Below are 18,756 nucleotides of genomic sequence, written 5' to 3'. Positions count from 1 at the left end.
AGGGGTTGTGTTAGTAATAAATACATATATATTTGATATATACCTTGTGTGGTGTCCTTTCATTTGGTATTCAAGGGATTATAATTGGTAAAACAGCTTGCTTCACATGCTCTCCGAAGTTTTAGCCTAAGACTGCTGGACAATGCCACCACTAGGATAGCTGGTCTATAAGGTTGACTTTACTACCACCATCATAAGGGTCGTTTAGACTGGTGCAAGGTGCCCACTAGAATAGTGGACAACATATGCCAGGCTAACTTCTCACATTGGTGTGCAGCGGTTGGGATAAGAGTTTGCTGTTGTTTTACCATATAATCTTAAGATATCATTTGAAAGATCACATTAAGGTACCTAGAGGTACATATAAATCAAGTCTTATAATACTTAAGTTCTACAGAACTTAGTTGTTGTAGAGCAAAGGGCCTAGCACACCCTGACTACACTTCCTAGAGAGGTTCTAGTAGATAACACTTAGTGTAGGTAGGTGCACACACCACACCTCACTAGAAAATGTCCTTAAGAGGATAGCCTAGTGGGTCTCTCCCTGCAGAAGTTGACCCTCCCAGGGCACCTTCCAACTATGACACACATACTTTTAATGAACGTAGAAGTTTGTGTTCACTCAGGAGACTGAGGCAAGGACAGAGTCCAAGCCTGAGACACCCAATAGATCTTTTAGTGGAGTATGATGCAGAAAAGGCAGCAACCCCAGATCAGACAGGTAGTGGAGGGGGAGGGGGGCATCCCTCAACAGAAGATTCCCAGGAAGACAATCTAGGGGGTGCTGATGATGAAGAGGATGCTGATCAGGTCCAAGTTGGAGAACTGAACCAGGTCAACCTAAGCCTACATGGGGCTGGAGGGGGGAGAATCCCATCCAGACCCTCAAGTAGACTTAACACTGAGCACAGAAGGAGGAGATCACTTTCTAGTAAATCCAACAACTCTGGTGACTCAATAGGGTCAGCTGCCTCAGCTCTCAGGAGAATGACTTCCCCTGAGAGAAGAGAACATAAGGCTAGGATGAGGGAATCCAAGCTTAGAATCATGAGGCAAGAAATTGCCCTTTTGAAAGAGACCCTGGCTCTTCAGAGAGAGAAAAAATTGCGTGGACTAGAGTCCACTGGTGGCAGCAATACCCCTAGAGATAGGGAAAAGTCATATGACAATAGAAACCTAAGTAAGATTGGCCCTCCCTACAAGAGGGGGGATGACATCCACAAATGGATAACTGCTTTGGAGAGGGCCTGCAACATACAGCAGGTACCCCAGAGTCAGTGGGCAGCTATACCATGGCTCTCCTTTTCAGATAAAGGCAGAGATAAGCTCCTCACAGTTAGTGATGGGGATGCTGACAACTACACTGTCCTGAAGAGTGCTCTGGTAGATGGGTTTGGCTTAACCACTGAGCAGTATAGGTTGCTGTTCAGAGATACCCAGAAGACACAGACTCAGGACTGGACTGACTTTGTAAATTGTGCCACTAAGGCTCTGGAAGGCTGGTTACTGGGCAGTAAGGTCAAAGACTATACAGGATTGTATAATTTTATTACGAGAGAACAAATTCTTAATAATTGTCAGAACAAGTTATTGCCTCAGCACTTGATTGACTCTGATTAGACCTCTCCCCAAGAATTGTGTAAGAAGGCAGACAAATTGGTCAGAACCAGGGTGAAGCAGAAGGTACAGAACCAAGGTGGTGATCAGAAGAAGCAAGACCAAAAGGGTGGGGAGAAAGCAAAAGACCAGAAGTCTTCACCAGGTCCCCAAAAAGCTTCTAATGAGTGGGGTTCCAAGAAATCCAAGAAGAAAGAAGGTCCAAAGAAACCATGGTGTAATTTTTGTAAAAGTAATACTCACTGGACGAGTGATTGAACCAAGAAGGGGGCATCTCCAGCCACCATTGCCCCTAAGGCAACTGTCCCCCCCCCCCCTAGTACAGCTAATAGTGGTGGTTCTCAACAGAAGGGTGTAGTAGGGTTAACCCTGGGAACTGAGATGGATTCTGGCCTAGTCAGAATACCAACTCAAGCTGTTCTTGTCTGTGATGTGGACATGGCTATGTCCTCTACTGTGAGCCCCAGGAACCTGGGCAAGTACGGACAGACTCGTTTGATTAATAATAAAATGGCTCAGGCCTACATTTACACATGTGCCAGTGTCACCATGGTGACGCCTAACTTTGTGGACCCTGGACAGATAATACTAGGTGACAATTACCTAGTGACCAATGCAAGCAATGTCACTACCACCCATAGTATGGCAATTGTTCATTTCTCCTGAGGAGGGGTAACTGGCCTCAAAGGAGTTGTTAGTTCAGACCTCCCTGTAGAATGTCTGTTGGGCAATGGTCTGGAATCTTCAGTCTGGTCTGAAATGGAGTATAGGACTCATGCAGAGATGTTAGGCATATCAGCACATGTCCTTGCAGTGACCAGGTCACAGGCCACAAAGTGCAAAACTGAACAGGCCCTGGATCCTGAAACAATGGACCAGTTGCCTACCAAGAGAAAGAGCAGTAGGGTTAAGGCAGTGCCTTCCCCCTTGCCTCAGAATGAGGATTAGTCTTCCAAGGAAGCGGACTGTGAGACCCAAGAAGGAACTGTCCTAGATGAGCTTGAGCCTGATCAGGTTGAGTTTCTTGGGACAGGGGGGCCTTCAAGGGCAGACCTGAGGCAGGGGCAATTGGACTGCCCCTCTCTTGAACCCCTCAGACAGCAAGCTGCTGCTAAGGCTGCTGGGAATGCTACAGGTACCCATAGGACTTGTTGGGATGAAGGGGTCCTGTGTTCAGAGGCTAGAGACCTCAAGCCTGGTGCTTCCAGGAGGTTGGTCATACCTTTGACATTCAGGGGGTTCCTTCTTACCGTAGCCCATGATATTCCCTTAGCAGGATATCTTGGCCAGAACAAGACTTGGGACAGGCTTGTCCTTCACTTTCACTGGCCTCACATGTCAGAAGATACCAAGGATTTTTGTCGCTTCTGTGTCACCTGCCAAGCCAGTGGCAAATTAGGTGGCACCACAAAGGCCCCCCTTATACCACTACCTGTGGTGGGGGTTCCCTTTGAAAGAGTTGGGATAGATATTGTTGGTCCAGTGGATCCCCAAACAGCATCTGGGCACAGGTCTATTCTGGTGGTAGTGGATCATGCCACTAGAAGCTATTCCCCTGAGGACCACAACAGCACCTGTTGTGGCAAGAGCCCTCCTGGGAGTTTTCTCAAGAGTGGGTTTTCCAAAGGAGGTTGTCTCAGACAGAGGTGCAAACTTTATGTCTGGGTACCTAACTGCTATGGGGAAAGAGTGTGGAGTGAACTACAATTTCACCACACCCTACCATCCGCAATGCAATGGTCTGGTTGAAAGATTTAACAAGACCTTAAAGGGCATGATCAAGGGTTTACCTGAAAAGCTTAGGCGAAGATGGGACATCCTTCTGCCCTGTCTTTTGTTTGCTTACAGAGACGTCCCACAGAAGGGGGTTGGCTACAGCCCTTTTGAACTTCTATTTGGGCACCCTGTTAGAGGACCCCTGTGTCTGGTGAAGGAAGGATGGGAGTTACCTCTCAAAAAGCCTAAACAAGACATTGTGGACTATGTACTTGGTCTCCGCTCCAGGATGGCCGACTACATGAAAAAGGCATCCAAAAACCTTGAGGCTAGCCAGGAACTTCAAAAAGCTTGGCATGACCAAAAGGCTGTGCTGACTGTTTACCAGCCAGGACAGAAAGTATGGGTTTTGGAGCCAGTGGCCCCAGCAGCACTCCAAGACAAATGGTCTGGACCCCACACTGTTGATGAACAGAAAGGAGAGGTAACCTATCTGGTTGACCTAGGAACTCCTAGGAGCCCCACTCGGTGCTTCATGTCAACAGCCTGAAACCATATGTTGACAGGGCAGACATGGGCTTGCTCATGGCTACAGATGAGGGACAGGAGGAAGAGAGTGACCCTCTCCCAGACCTGCTGTCTCAGAACCCTGATGATGGTTCAGTTGATGGTGTAGTCTTGGCAGGCAGCCTCACTGACCAACAGCAACTGGACTGCAGACAAGTTCTACAGTCCTATAGACATATGTTTTCACTGACTCCAAGTCAGACAAACTGGTGCACCCATGAGGTGGACACTGGTGACAGTCTGCCTGTGAAGAGTAAAATCTACAGGCAACCTGATCATGTCAGGGACTGTATCAGGACAGAGGTCCAAAAGATGTTGGAGTTGGGAGATATTGAGCCCTCAGAGAGCCCTTGGGCCAGTTTCTAGTCCTAGTGCCTAAACATCACACCCAAGATGGTAAGAGAGAGAGATGAGGTTTTGTGTGGACTACAGAGGTCTCAATGCTGTCACTAGGACGGATGCCCACCCAATACCAAGGGAAGATGAGCTCATTGACCGATTGGCTTCTGCCAAGTTTTTGAGCACATTTGACTTGACAGCTGGCTACTGGCAGATCAGATTAGCTGATGATGCAAAAGCCAAAAGAGCATTTTCAACCCCAGGAGGAAATTATCAATTTTTGGTAATGCCCTTTGGCTAGAAGAATGCACCTGCCACATTCCAAAGGTTGGTGAACCAAGTCCTCTCAGGTCTGGATGACTACTGTGCAGCTTATCTTGATGTTATTGCTGTCTTAAACTCCACTTGGGAAGATCACCTGATCCACCCCAAGAATGTTTTGGAGGCCCTGCAAAAGGCAGGCCTAACTATCAAGGCTACTAAGTGCCAGATAGGGCAGAGTAAGGTTGTGTACCTGGGCCACCTTGTAGGTGAAGGTCAGATTCAACCACTGGGGTGCCGCTCACGGACTGCTGCTGTTTCCAGGCACTGAGGGCAGGTTGTCGTGGGATCCCTGCGCTTTGTCAGCGCTCACTCTCCCTGTGTGTTGTGCTCGAAGGGGAAAGGACTTTGTGTGAAGCAGACGCCGAGGGACTGCGAGGTCCAGCAGGCTCTCTGCCTACCCAGCTGCTGCCTCTTCCCTCGGCGTTCCCGCCCCCCCGCCTTGGACATTTAAAATACCTATCGCGGCCCCCGCTCCGCGGGTGCCGCTCACGGACTGCTGCTGTTTCCAGGCACTGAGGGCAGGTCGTCGTGGGATCCCTGCGCTTTGTCAGCGCTCACTCTCCCTGTGTGTTGTGCTCGAAGGGGAAAGGACTTTGTGTGAAGCAGACACCGAGGGACTGCGAAGTCCAGCAGGCTCTCTGCCTACCCAGCTGCTGCCTCTTCCCTCGGCGTTCCCGCCCCCCGCCTTGGACATTTAAAATACCTATCGCGGCCCCCGCTCCGCGGGTGCCGCTCACGGACTGCTGCTGTTTCCAGGCACTGAGGGCAGGTCGTCGTGGGATCCCTGCGCTTTGTCAGCGCTCACTCTCCCTGTGTGTTGTGCTCGAAGGGGAAAGGACTTTGTGTGAAGCAGACGCCGAGGGACTGCGAGGTCCAGCAGGCTCTCTGCCTACCCAGCTGCTGCCTCTTCCCTCGGCGTTCCCGCCCCCCCCGCCTTGGACATTTAAAATACCTATTGCGGCCCCCGCTCCGCGGGTGCCGCTCACGGACTGCTGCTGTTTCCAGGCACTGAGGGCAGGTCGTCGTGGGATCCCTGCGCTTTGTCAGCGCTCACTCTATCTGTGTGTTGTGCTCGAAGGGGAAAGGACTTTGTGTGAAGCAGACGCCGAGGGACTGCGAGGTCCAGCAGGCTCTCTGCCTACCCAGCTGCTGCCTCTTCCCTCGGCGTTCCCGCCCCCCCGCCTTGGACATTTAAAATACCTATCGCGGCCCCCGCTCCGCGGGTGCCGCTCACGGACTGCTGCTGTTTCCAGGCACTGAGGGCAGGTCGTCGTGGGATCCCTGCGCTTTGTCAGCGCTCACTCTCCCTGTGTGTTGTGCTCGAAGGGGAAAGGACTTTGTGTGAAGCAGACGCCGAGGGACTGCGAGGTCCAGCAGGCTCTCTGCCTACCCAGCTGCTGCCTCTTCCCTCGGCGTTCCCGCCCCCTCGCCAGTAGTGATTTAATTTCGATCCCTTTCCCGGGACGCGCGCGGGACATAGCCCGGGGCGAAGCCCGGGCAAAGGGCGGGCCCTCCACGGCCGGAAAAGGTCGGGACGGGCCACCCCCCTTGGTTGCCACATTGTAGGCATACTATATAGTAGGTAAAGACCCCCTGTAAGATTCCTGTGTTCCTATTAGTGGACTCTTTCTCACATCAAGGCCCTACATCCCCATACCACCATGAACCATTTCACCTATGAAGATAGCAGTGGGCAAACGTGCTCCCTGCTAGATGAGCTGAATCTCCTCTGCAAAACCACATATGCCTCATTGGATACTCCCCTTCTGCCCAAAAATGTTAGTTTACTCTCACATAAGGCTACACCTCGAGATCCATCCATATTGGATAATAAATTCTGCTGTCCGAATACACAAAGCAATGAGTCCCCTCTGATCCCATCTCCATCCACTGCAAACTCCCCAACGATCCCTCTGTCTGCGGAGTTCCCAGAAGCCATAGTACCCCCTTCCCAACTGCAATTAATACCCATTATCGAACAACTGCTTACTTCTATGATAGCACCCCTATTAGAAAAAATGAACCTGTTAGGGGAACGGCTTTCCGAGATAGAGAAAGCCATTATGTTAAATCCGCTGGTTGGCAAACATAGTGCTACAACCAATTGCCCTAAGACTTCCCCTACACATCCAGGCTCAAAACCACCTGTGCAGTATAAAAGGCATCAAATAAAACCCACTGGCCCTACTGCTTCAGGGCAACAAACACCTAAAGTCCCCACTAAAGTTTCCCTCCCACAGCTGACCGCACCGAGAGTAGGTCAAAATAAAACTAATTCTATCCATTTACCTCCGGAAGCGGCCCCATACGTGTGCATCCTTGCGGGTGTACCTTCGCTGCCACCGGGAAAAATTGAGAGACAATATGATTTAGTCAATAAAACCAAATTTTGGCTCTCAAAAAATAGACCATTGCCTCCCAATTTATACGGAGTAATAAGGAGTGTTAGAAGGGTTGGTTGGCTGGGCTCTCTTCCCAAAGACGTTGCGGGGGACCTGGTACTCGTGAGATTCAGGGATCGAAACATAGTACCTTATTTGAAATCCTGCCCGCCTCGAGTAAGAGACGGCCCAATATCAATATGGGACTTACATGACTTTTACCCCATAATCCCGTGCTTTCCCCCCTGAATATCTGGATATGTAACAAAGGCTAATCATGAACTCCTGTGTTTAAATCACGAACCCCTTTGATACTGCCATAATCATAGAGCGGAAAATAACTTTTTATGTCAGGGACCCTTCCTTACTGTACGCTGGTCATTTAAAATGTTTTTTATTGTAAATTGTATTTTATCATGAACTTTTATGGTTTTGTTTTTCAAAAGCCGAATAAAGTATATTTGATTTGATTTGATTTGAACCACTGGAGAGCAAGATCCAGACCATAAAGGACTGTACTCCTCCAACCACCCAGACACAGGTCAGAGCTTTCTTTGGCCTGTCTGGTTACTACAGGAAGTTTGTTAAGAGCGATGGTTCCATTGTGACACCACTTAATGACTTAACCTCAAAGAAAATGCCAAAGAAAGTTCAGAGGACAGTAAGCTGTCAAAAGGCATTTGATGACCTGAAGCAGGCCATGTGCTCTGCGCCTATTCTGAAAAGTCCAGATTATTCCAAAGAATTCATTGTCCAAACAGATGCTTCTGAGTTGGGTGTGGGAGCTGTTCTTTCACAATTGAATAAAGATGGTCAAGACCAGCCAATAGCTTTTATTAGCAGAATGCTGGCCCCTAGAGAGAAACGTTGGTCAGCTATTGAGAGGGAGGCCTTTGCTGTGGTTTGGACCCTGAAGAAGCTGAGGCCATACTTGTTTGGTACTCACTTCAAGATTCAGACAGACCATAAGCCCCTCTTGTGGCTAAATCAGATGAAGGGTGAAAATCTCAAACTACTCAGGTGGTCCATTTCCCTACAGAGGATGGACTTTACAGTGGAACATAGACCTGGAACTGACCATGGCAATGCAGATGGACTCTCCAGATATTTCCACTTAGAACATGAAGACTCAACTGATCATGGTTAGTTTAATGTCCCTGCGTTTGGCTGGGGTGGCGGTTTTGTGTAGGAGAGTAGGGTCTGCTTCTTATGGTCACCCCCACTTTTTGCTGTGATTCTCTGGTTTTTCAACTTTAGTGTGGCTGTGCGCCTGCTAATCAGACCCGCAGCCCAGCTGTTCTCTCTCTAAATTGATACCATGTACTTTAGGTACATACTTAATTGGGAATTGGGTCACCTTTGTGAGCCCCTGTATAGTGTACCATAGGTACCCTGGGCATAGGTGCATCCAAGGCCTACCAGGGGCTGCAGCATGTATTATGCCACCCCTGGCTGGCCATCGAAACTGACAGCACAGGCTGATCACTCAGCTTGGGCAAGGTGGTGTAATCACCCCTTGCTTAGATATAGTATACCTATATCTACCCTTATATATAGACACATATATACCTATAAGTCACTCCTATGACAGGCCTTGACAATCCTGAAGGCAGAGTGCTTGGTTTTGTGTGAGAGGGTGCTCTAGCATGAGCTGAGCCCGTCTGCAGCTTTCAGAACCATGTCCCTATAGCTGTTCTATGATATAGGCATACCATATACTCTTAAGTGCATTATATTCCTCGCAGTTAATGCTAACTTTGGTTTGGCTTTATCAAAACATGTCGTGTAAGGTGTCAAACACTTTGGAATACTAACCCCCTGCCAGTTCTGGCAGCGGGGGTATCATTCCACCCTTCTAGAGGGAAAAGACATGTAGCTACTGCTTTACCCGGTTAAAGTTAAACAGAGCCTAAGCATCACAAAATGGATGCTGCTGCCACAGACACTAATCTGACCTCCTGCAGCTGGACGAAACTCCGGCAAGGGAGGCCTGGACAATAGGTTTCCTGTCGAGGGAGGCGCTAGCACCTCCCCAGATAGCCTGTAGTGTATTGGAGCAGGGTGGGTTCAATGGAAAGATGCTTTTCCAGACATTGCCTGGGGCACACAAGGTGCTCCATGCATAGCCCGGTTCAAACCAGTTGCTGAGGCACTTCAGCCCCAGCTGTGGTGTGAAACTGGACAAAGAGAAAGAGGTGTGACCACCCTCTTCTCAGGTTCCACCCATAGGAGGGACCTAGCAGGTAATCCAGCCCCTCAGATTAGTATAAAGATAGGAGCTGTGTCTAGAGACATTAGATTATCCTGGACTGAAACTCTGAAACAAAACTCTTGGACCTTCGACGTTCTATTTTGACTAGAAGTCTGAAGACATCTCCCTTGTGGTCAAGGAGTGACCACCCTGTGCAAACAGGCACCACCAGTAATTTGCCGGTTTGCTTTGTCGACGCTCCCGCCGAAACCCGAACACTCACCGACTCAGGAACTGGACTTCCAGACTTCTCCGACTCCGATCCACATCCACAGCAAAGCTGAGACCCGTGGCGGACACGAGAGATGTGGAACCGGACACCCTGGACTACCTGCTCTTTGCTAACCGTGCAGCTTCAGAGGTATCCTCGAAGTTGTGCATTGGGGTTTGAGAAGCCCCAGACCCGAGTAGCATTTGCACCGAAGCTCAGCCCTCCACACTCCACGAGTGCCGCGTGGGGCCCGCTCCCGCATTTCAGCTCGACACGTCTTCCCGGTTGCTAGCCCATTGACTAGTTATCCCTCCGAAGACTTCCTTTTGTAACTACACCGCTTTCCTGGTTGCTCCGGGCTAGCTCCAGCTTCCTTGCAAAGGAGAAGCTCCCCAGACCTTGCTGGTCTGAACTGAAGCCAATCTTCCCTTCCTGCGTGGATAGCATTTGCCAAGGCTTGTTAGGTCCAATCCGGTTACCAACACCGCAGTCAACAAGATCCTTTGTGGGACAGCTGGAATCCAGCTCCTGGTTGTCGTCGACGCCTCCTGGTCCTCGGGCTGCAGAGACAAGCTTCACCTTCTTCACCTGAAAACACTCCACATCGCCTGGTTCCTTACTGGTTCCTTCCTGGTCACTGGCTAGTGACCCAGACTCTGCCCCCTCTGCTTTCAGGTTCTTCACATCTTCGATCCACCCTTGAATCCACCCGGACACTTATCTGCTGGTCGCCTGCAGCACTTCTTTGCAGCTCTCCATAGGAAACAGCGACGAAACCCGTCACGAAAGAACACCTATGCACCCGGCTTCCCTGGGTGAGGTAACTCGAGTACTCAGGTGCTCCCGTGGGTGTTGACTCTCGAAGTGTCCTAGTTTAAAAGGGTTTTACCGTAGTCCATCCGGACACCGGAAGTGTCCTTTATCTACAACTTTTCAACTTTTACGTTCCCATTATAACTCTATGGTAACTCGCGACTGTGTTTAGACACTGCACGCATCTCCCATGGGCCTCCTACTTCCAATCCCTTGGTTGTCCAGTGTAGCCCCAGCGATTCCCTAGGCCTATTCACTATTCCTGAAGTGGTTCTTATACCACTTACTTAGTATATGGTTTGGGAGTCCCCTAGGGCAGAATTGTATTTGTGCAACTTAAAGTATGCTTAATGAGTAACTTGTAATGTATCTCAATCTCTGACCTCATAAAGAGTTCAGAGGGGTTGTGTTAGTAATAAATACATATATATATTTTGTATATTCCTTGTGTGGTGTCCTTTCATTTGGTATTCAAGGGATTATAATTGGTAAAACAACTTGCTTCACATGCTCTTTGAAGTTCTAGCCTAAGACTGCTGGTCCATGCTACCGCTAGGATAGCTGATCTATAAGGTTGACTTTACAACCACCATCATAAGGGTCGTTTGAACTGGTGCAAGGTGCCCACTAGAATAATGGACATCATATACCAGGCTAACTTCTCACATGATGCGTCCCTCCTGGGCTGGGGGGCCACATGGGAGAGGCGGAGATCAGAGGCCTCTGGTCTCCGGCGGAGTCCCGGCTCCATATCAACCTTCTGGAGCTGCCGGCGATCCGACTTGCACTGAAGGCATTCCTTCCCTCTGTCCGGGGAAGTGTAGTGCAGGTGTTCACGGACAACACCATCGCCATGTGGTACTGCAACAAACACGCCACCGAAGAGAACGCGCAATGTCATCAGTTCTGCGCGTTGGAATTTCCAAGGCGGCATTTGCTTGGAGACGCTTTTCGTCGCGAGCGTAGTTGCAGTCTGTTGTTCGCCTTTCCGCCTATACCACTTCTGCACAGAGTGCTGAAGAAGATCAGGCGCGACCGGCCCAAGTCATCCTTGTGGCTCCGGACTGGGCACGGAGGTTCCGGTATCCCGAGCTACTCAGCATGTCTGTCGATCCCCCCGATTCGTCTGCCCCTTCGGGAGGACCTTCTGTCGCAGCAGCAGGGGACGGTCCTCCACCCGAACCTGTCCAGTCTCCACTTACATGCGTGGAGATTGAGCGGCGGCAGTTGAGGCCATTTGACTTGCCTCCTGAAGTCTGTAATGTCATTCTGGCAGCCAGGCGTCCCTCCACAAAATCGGTATACGCCTGCAGGTGGAACAAATTTGTGGCATGGTGCACAGCAAAGGCTGTGGATCCCCTTTCTGCCCCTCTTTCAGAGGTTCTCCTCTTCCTTCTTTCTCTTGCCCAGCAGGACTCTGCTCTGGGCACTCTGAAGGGCTACCTCTCGGCCATTTCCGCCTTCTTAAGGCTACCTGATCAGCCCTCCTTGTTCAAGTTCCCAGTTGTAAATAGGTTTTTGAAGGGCATCACTCATATGTTTCTTCCAGTTCCTTTCGTGATGCCTCAATGGGACTTGAACCTTGTTCTAACTTTTCTGATGTGCGCTCCCTTTGAGCCACTTCATAACTGTCCTCTTCGCCTCCCTACTCTGAAGACCACTTTCCTGGTTGCCGTCACCTCTGCCAGGAAAGTGAGTGAGCTCCAGGCCCTTTCTTCTAAGCCTCCTTTCCTTTCCTTCCATCCGGACAAAGTTGTGCTGCAGACGCGACCCTCTTTCCTGCCCAAGGTAGTCACAGCCTTCCACATCGGGCAGTTCATCACTTTGCCCACCTTCTTTCCGCCTCCGCATCACTCGAAAGAGGAAGAGAGGCTCCACCGTCTGGACCCAAAACGTTTGCTCTCCTTCTAGCTGGATCGCACACGCCAGTTCCGGGTGGATGACCAACTCTTTGTTGGTTACATGGGCGCTAAGAAGGGACGGGCGGTGCACAAATGAACCATTTTTCGATGGGTCCTCTTGTGCACCAAGGCTTGTTTCTCTTTGGCTCGAAAGGAGCCTCCTTTGGGGCTTCGTGCTCATTCCACACGGGCCACGGCGGCTACTACTGCCCTGGGCCAGGGAGTCCCCTTGCAGGACATCTGTCAGGCAGCTACGTGGGCCTCGATGCACACGTTCGCAAGACACTACTGCCTGGACAGCCAAGTCCGGAGAGATGGCTTTTTCGGCCGTTCCGTTCTCCAGGACTTTCTGGTGTGATCATTGGTTCGCAGACCCACCACCGGGGTTGGTATTGCTGGGGTATCTATTCTAAGGTAAGGAATCTAATACTAACCTGTTTCTTTCAGATGCACTTGTGCTTAATTACCGACCCCCCCCCCCCCATCCTCCCCGCACCGCAGACAGGTTTCTTGGGTCAGGGCTGATCTCTTTCAGAGCCCTAGTTGTTCAGACACACACCAATGTCAGCCCACTTCATGGCTCCACTCTTCTGGCATGGAAAGTCAGAAAAAGTAACTAGCGTCAGTGCGCCGTGGTGATGCGTGTATTGGTGATGCGGACATCACAACAGTGCAGACGTCCCTTACCGGCGCGCATTACTATTGCTCGAAGGAAAATCTTCTGAATCCAGTCGGACTCCTGGGAATTTCACAGGTAAGGAATCTGTGGCTAGATCATGTCTCTATCAGACGAGGCATCACCGAAGGTAGGTAATTTGTCCTTCAATGCATACATTTAAAGTTAAACGTTGTGTTTTTCTAAATATATTTGAGTCATCGTATCCTTCTGATGTAAATGTATTGTTTTTGACAGAGGTTGAAAAGTTGGATGAAAATCTAAATGAAAAATGTAATGAGCAAGTCGGGACTCCGAAGAGATACTACTTTGAAAATCTGAAAATCAGTATACCACAAATTAGGTTGAGCGTATTTACCTCAAACAAATTACCTTTAGACCTCAAGGTAAGTCAAAGCATATATCTTGTATAAGGAAATGCTTCTTTTTGTATGGTCACCCCCAAATTTTAGGACCGTTGCTGCTGGTTCTTTGACTCTGAAAGTGCACTGAGGCTTGCTAATCAGACCTCAGTGCATGTGCCCTGACCCTTAAGTTGTGTATGTTTGGTTGGCTTATACCCAAATGGCATAAGATAACTTAGTTTGTAAGTACCTTGTATATGGTACCCAGGTATTCAGGGCCTGTAAGGCACCCCAGGGATTGTAGCGCTAGTTGAGCCACCCCGGGTGTGACAAAGGTAAAACATGGCTTCTAGTCTACCACTGCAGACTGTAAGTGCAGTTTTAAACTGCTAACTTGACTTTTGCCATTTAAAGCAATGGTAAAGTCCGATCTTCTGTATTTTAATGTATGAAAGGTAAGTCACACTTGAGACAGGCCTAACAAGCCCTAAAACAGGGTGCTGTATATTAGGCAGTGGAACATGTACTTTTTCATGTTCTAACAGTAAAAACTCACAATAGTTTTTTTTACTGGGGAAAAGGCTTGTAGCCCCATTGATGAGTGACTCCTCAGGTTTGCTAACTTCTGACTGTGACTGCTATAGTTGATTCTGTAAAGTATCAAACAACTCGTTGCAATAGACCCAACTTGATGCCTTAGTCTGAATCATTGTAACTTGTTGCAACGTGCTGCTTTTCTAAAGTTGCCACTTTGTTGGCCTAAATCCCCCGTGTCTGTCCACGGTTGCAGACAGGATTATCCTTGCGACAGCTCTCTGCCCTCCTGGCGCAATGTGCAAATGATGCTCAGGATTGGTCAACATAGAAGCCGTTGTGGGAGGGAGGTGCTACTGCTCATTAGAAGAAAGCAACATGGGTGCTGACCCAAAAGGCGAGCTTCAATGGATAAGCTGCCTTTGAAAAGCAGCAAGTGAACACTTGGGAGAGGGGCTTCTCTATTGTTTATGTAGACGGGCTGGCACTCTGGAAGGAGAGGGGAAATTAGTTGTCCAACCGGTTTTTTAGGGGTGTTTATCCCCCTTGGTATCTACACGTATGGGTTGGGCAAAGGGGCTCTACACGCGAGACAGAGGTTCTGCCATCTTGAAAACGACCAGTGTAGGAAAGTGCCTCTTTTTGACATGGTCGACCACACTTTTTAGGTCGAGCTTTAGCGGCAGCGCGTATACGCTGCTCGTTCTGCGAGGCATGCAGTAGTAGACTATGGGAGACAAGCTGCTCTCACTTTCCACCCATATTTTTCATTGGCTTCTGTCTTTGTCCTTCGTAAATTCTGTCTTCTGATCGATTATGAGGCTCGTTAGTCCCGCCTTACTATAGCGATTCACCATTTGTACCCTCCCATGGCTATTGGCCCCTTTACTTCGAGTGTTACGATGTACATGTTATTTAGAGCACTATTTTTCCCCCACCCACACTCCTGTTGTCCTTGCCTTCTCCCCCCACCCACAATCCAGTTGTCCGTGCCTTCTCGCTCCACTCACGTCCTCACCTCCGTTGCCCCTGCCTTCTTCCGCCTTCCCAGGACTCCCGTTGTCCATGCCTTCTCTGATAATCTGGAATGGATTCGGCCCTCATGAATCAGCAGTAGATTCATATTCATTTGCCCAAAGGTCTTAGATGTTCTCTTATAGCGATACCTGTACCTTTCTAAGAATTTATTTAATGTTATTTTGAATAACACGCCCTTGAAATGTCTGTAATACCCAGGTGAGATAAACTCTTGACAGATATGCAAAGGGTGGAATGTACTTCACTCAAGCAGCAAATCCATTTTTATGTAGATTTTTGCTCATGTCTCTGCACTGTCCATATGGAAACGGGCTCTGGGGAGCTATAAAACACCCGTGCCAGTTAAGCACACTCCACCTAATCTCTGGGAGAAAAGAGACAATCCTCTGGCTAGTGGGCATCTGTGTTTATTGGCTCCCTCTTACTTTTTATACAAAGGGTAAATTTATTTGAGGCAGTGAATGTGGCTGGGCACACTAGTAAATGTTCGGAAGCTAAGGCTTTTGTTGCATTACTTTGTTAGGACGCAAATAACTGATAATTAATACTAGTGGTAACCGGGTAAATATGAAATCCTGGGTCTACGTGACACCCCGAAAAATAAGAGAATGATGTGCTTCGGCTCCATGAGTGTTGCGGCGAAAGTCTGACGAGAAGCAGGCGACGGAACGGAGGGGGTTAACATTAGCACAGTGCCCTGGCCCCCGAGAAAAACCTTGGTCGCCAGCGGAAGTGCTGGTAGAGTTCAGAAATGTCTACTGGTGATCAGATGGCATTTTTTAATTGTTGGAGGAAATGGAGAACTACCAACAGTAGGGTATCCAAGGTAGGTACTAGATGGACGGATCCATGCCACAGTTTAAAGATAACTGTGTACTGTGTGCATGAGGTTTATTTAGATTCAATGTATACAGAATAATTTCATGTGGATATCCTGAAAATCTGTCACAGATTGAGGCCCTCCTAGACCCGTGCTGGATGCCCCTCCATTGTTTACTATAAAGCCACATACGCAAAAGCTGACTCAAACAGTGCCACCTTGAGCTTAGCGATATCTCAGTTTGCAGTGAGTGTTATTGATGTCTTACGATAGGGTGCGCTGTGGCGGGCCAAAGGGTTAAATCCATATCAAAGTAAATGGAAATAATTTACATGGCCAATACTTAGAAATCTGCCATGTATCTGGCCAAAAATGAACATGCCTGCCTTAAAGAAGGAATCAATATGATTGGAACAGTTGCAACTGGTGATCTCTGAAAGTTGTAGCATGTAATATTTGTCCCAAACTGTCAGTGAGTCACACTTCTTGTTGCAAAGTTTGGTGGTGGGGGTTCGTCCCTGAGAACATTTAGAAAACAAGCATTTACAATGCAATGGTCTCGGAATTTTTAAAGGTAGAGCTAATGGCATTGCTCATGACATTTTTTTTTTTAAATCATAAATAAATGGCATTGTCATTATTTTCATGAAGCTTTATTCGGTGCATAAAACAATGACCATAAACGCACAAGCAATACAATACAAAGCAGCAAATACAAGTTAAAAATACAGGTTAAAACAAGAGTTAAAATAGACAAATTTTTAAAATATCATACTTTTCCTAGATTCGATGGATTTATATATAAAAGTGGCAATATAAAAACATTTGTCCGGGGAGTTCATATTATAGATCAACTTCATAGCGTCATCCACATTGTAGATACCATACTTTACGAACAATGGTTTCAAGTAAGTAACCCTGACATTCAAGAAAAGGGTGCAAATTAGCATAAAGTGCAGGGTGCTTTGTTTCGAGTGCCCATCACATGGGCAGGGGCCAACAGGGTACTTTTTTGGTTGAGGGAAGGCCACCAGGACATGGACCATTCCAAATGTGAGTCTTGTTAAGACATATCTATGGGTTGCTCTAGTTACCATGCTCAGGTACAGCTGGTAGCCTTCGCTTTCAATGTATTTATTTTAAAGCTGAACTGTAGTAAGGCAACCATTCGCTGCTAAACGTTTTTGGGTTCTATGCAACATAAAAGTATCTTTCATTTCTTGTTTAGAAATAATTCAGGCGGAACATGAATCTAACAATATGTTGATCCCATAGATAGTTTGAAAACTGTCCACAACATATTTAAGCCAGGGTATCTTAGTACAATTTTCCAGGTTGAGATAATCCCTGATAACAAGTTGATTAACCACTGTCTCTTCCTTGCGCCAAATCGCTTGGAAAAGCATCAAAGGCCTTAGCGGGATAAGGCCACCTAAATAGGCTGCCCCTACCTCCCTATGAATCAAATCAGTTGCAGCTGAGGTAGGTAAGCACAAACGTTTTTTGAGGAAGATATTTTCTTCCCTTCGCAACAAACCTATATTAGTGTAACCCCACAACCCTGCCCCGTAAATGGCATTGTCATTTACATTGCCAATAGCTTAATCGTTAAATAAATGGCATTGTCATTTACAATGCCAATAGCTTAATCGCTTGCAAATGCACGACCTATTGCATTTACACCCACACAGAGCCACCCACACAAAGCCACCCACACCCATACAGAGCCACCCACACAGAGCCACCCACACAGTCATTCACATAGAGCCACCTACACAGAGCCACCCTCACACAGACAGAAACACCCACACATAGAGCCACCTACAAAAAAAGCTATCCACACAGAGCCACACACACACACACACACACACACACAGAGCCACACACACACACAGCCACACACACACAGCCACACACACACAGCCACACACACAGAGCCACACACACAGAGCCCCCCACACAGAGCCCCCCACACACACAGAGCCCCCCGAAAACACACACAGAGCCCCACACACAGAGCCCCCCCACACACATAGAGCCCCCCCCCACACACACACAGCCCAGCAGGTTGGTGGTACCTGGCTGTTTGAAGACCCACCAAATTAAAAACTGCAGTCAGGGCACGAGGGAGCAGTCAGCGGAGCAAGCACAGCAGATAGGAAGCTCAACGCCCACCCCCTTCCCGAAAAAGCAGCGGATCAAGCCGCTCCAGGCAGTAGTTGCTCTAACCTCCCTGCTGCAGGCAGCAGCCAGAGCCCCTCCCCGGCTGTAGGCAGTGGTTCCCTCCCTGCAGCAGCCGCCATGGCCCTTCTCTACACTGTCATCAGGGTGCTGGGGGTCTTCCTGCTAGTGGGGGCAGTGAAACTGACGGATCACATCTCCGCAGAGATGAACCAGCAGCTGGTGAGTGGAGGGGTGTTGCAGTGACGACAGGGGGGTCAGCAGCCGTGTGCCGGTGGGGGCGTGGCAGTGTCCCTTCTGGTGGAACTTTTGAAATACAATTGGCAGTTTTGTCGTTAGCTCAGGCTGGCCTCTCCTGGGGGGCGTGTGTGCTTCAGCCATGTTGATCGTGTGAAAGGAAGAAGTGCGTTTTAAGTGAACTTTTGTTTTTTTACCCTTTAACGGATTTACATTTTAATCCTGCTTGGCTGTATGTCTGTATATTTTTGTCGTGGGGCGGGGCATTAGTTTCCCCCGCCTTTGTTTCAATGCCCTGATTGCTTTTGGTTTCCCAGTCCCCCCCAGAGCCCCCCACACACACAGAGCCCTTCCACACACACAGAGCCCCCACACACACACAGCCCCACACACACAGAGCCCCCCCCCCCACACACACAGCCCAGCAGGTTGGTGGTACCTTGCTGTTTGAAGACCCACCTAATTAAAAACTGCAGTCAGGGCACGAGGGAGCAGGCAGTGGAGCAAGCACCGCAGATAGGAAGCTCAACGTCCACCCTCTTCCCGAGAAAGCAGCGGATCAAGCCGCTCCAGGCAGTGGTTCCTCTAACCTCCCTGCTGCAGGCAGCAGCCAGAGCCCCTCCCCGGCTGTAGGCAGCAGTTCCCTCCCTGCAGCAGCCGCCATGGCCCTTCTCTACACTGTCATCAGGGTGCAGCTAGGCAGCGCCTCATTGTACACACTCGGTTGCTACTGAGGGCAGGGTGTGCAGATAAGGACTCACAGGGACAGTGCGTGCAGACAAGGGCTGGAGGTCTGGGGTGCACAC

General features: G+C 49.0%; 1 protein-coding gene across 2 annotated transcripts in view; it reads left to right on the top strand.

Annotated features, from left to right (window-relative positions):
• VPS13D (vacuolar protein sorting 13 homolog D) overlaps window positions 1-18,756 on the top strand; it is a 2,754,556-nt gene that overhangs the window by 2,464,355 nt on the left and 271,445 nt on the right. For both annotated transcript variants that reach the window (XM_086921894.1, XM_086921893.1), the window contains exon 63: window positions 13,034-13,182. In XM_086921894.1, the coding sequence (XP_086778020.1) occupies window positions 13,034-13,182 (149 nt within the window). The remainder of the gene's footprint in view (window positions 1-13,033; window positions 13,183-18,756) is intronic.

This window comes from Lissotriton vulgaris, chromosome 5, assembly GCF_964263255.1.
Source record: "Lissotriton vulgaris chromosome 5, aLisVul1.2, whole genome shotgun sequence".
Lineage (NCBI taxonomy): Eukaryota > Metazoa > Chordata > Amphibia > Caudata > Salamandridae > Lissotriton > Lissotriton vulgaris.
Note: the sequence above shows the minus strand (reverse complement) of the source record. Positions and strands in the feature narration are given on the sequence as shown.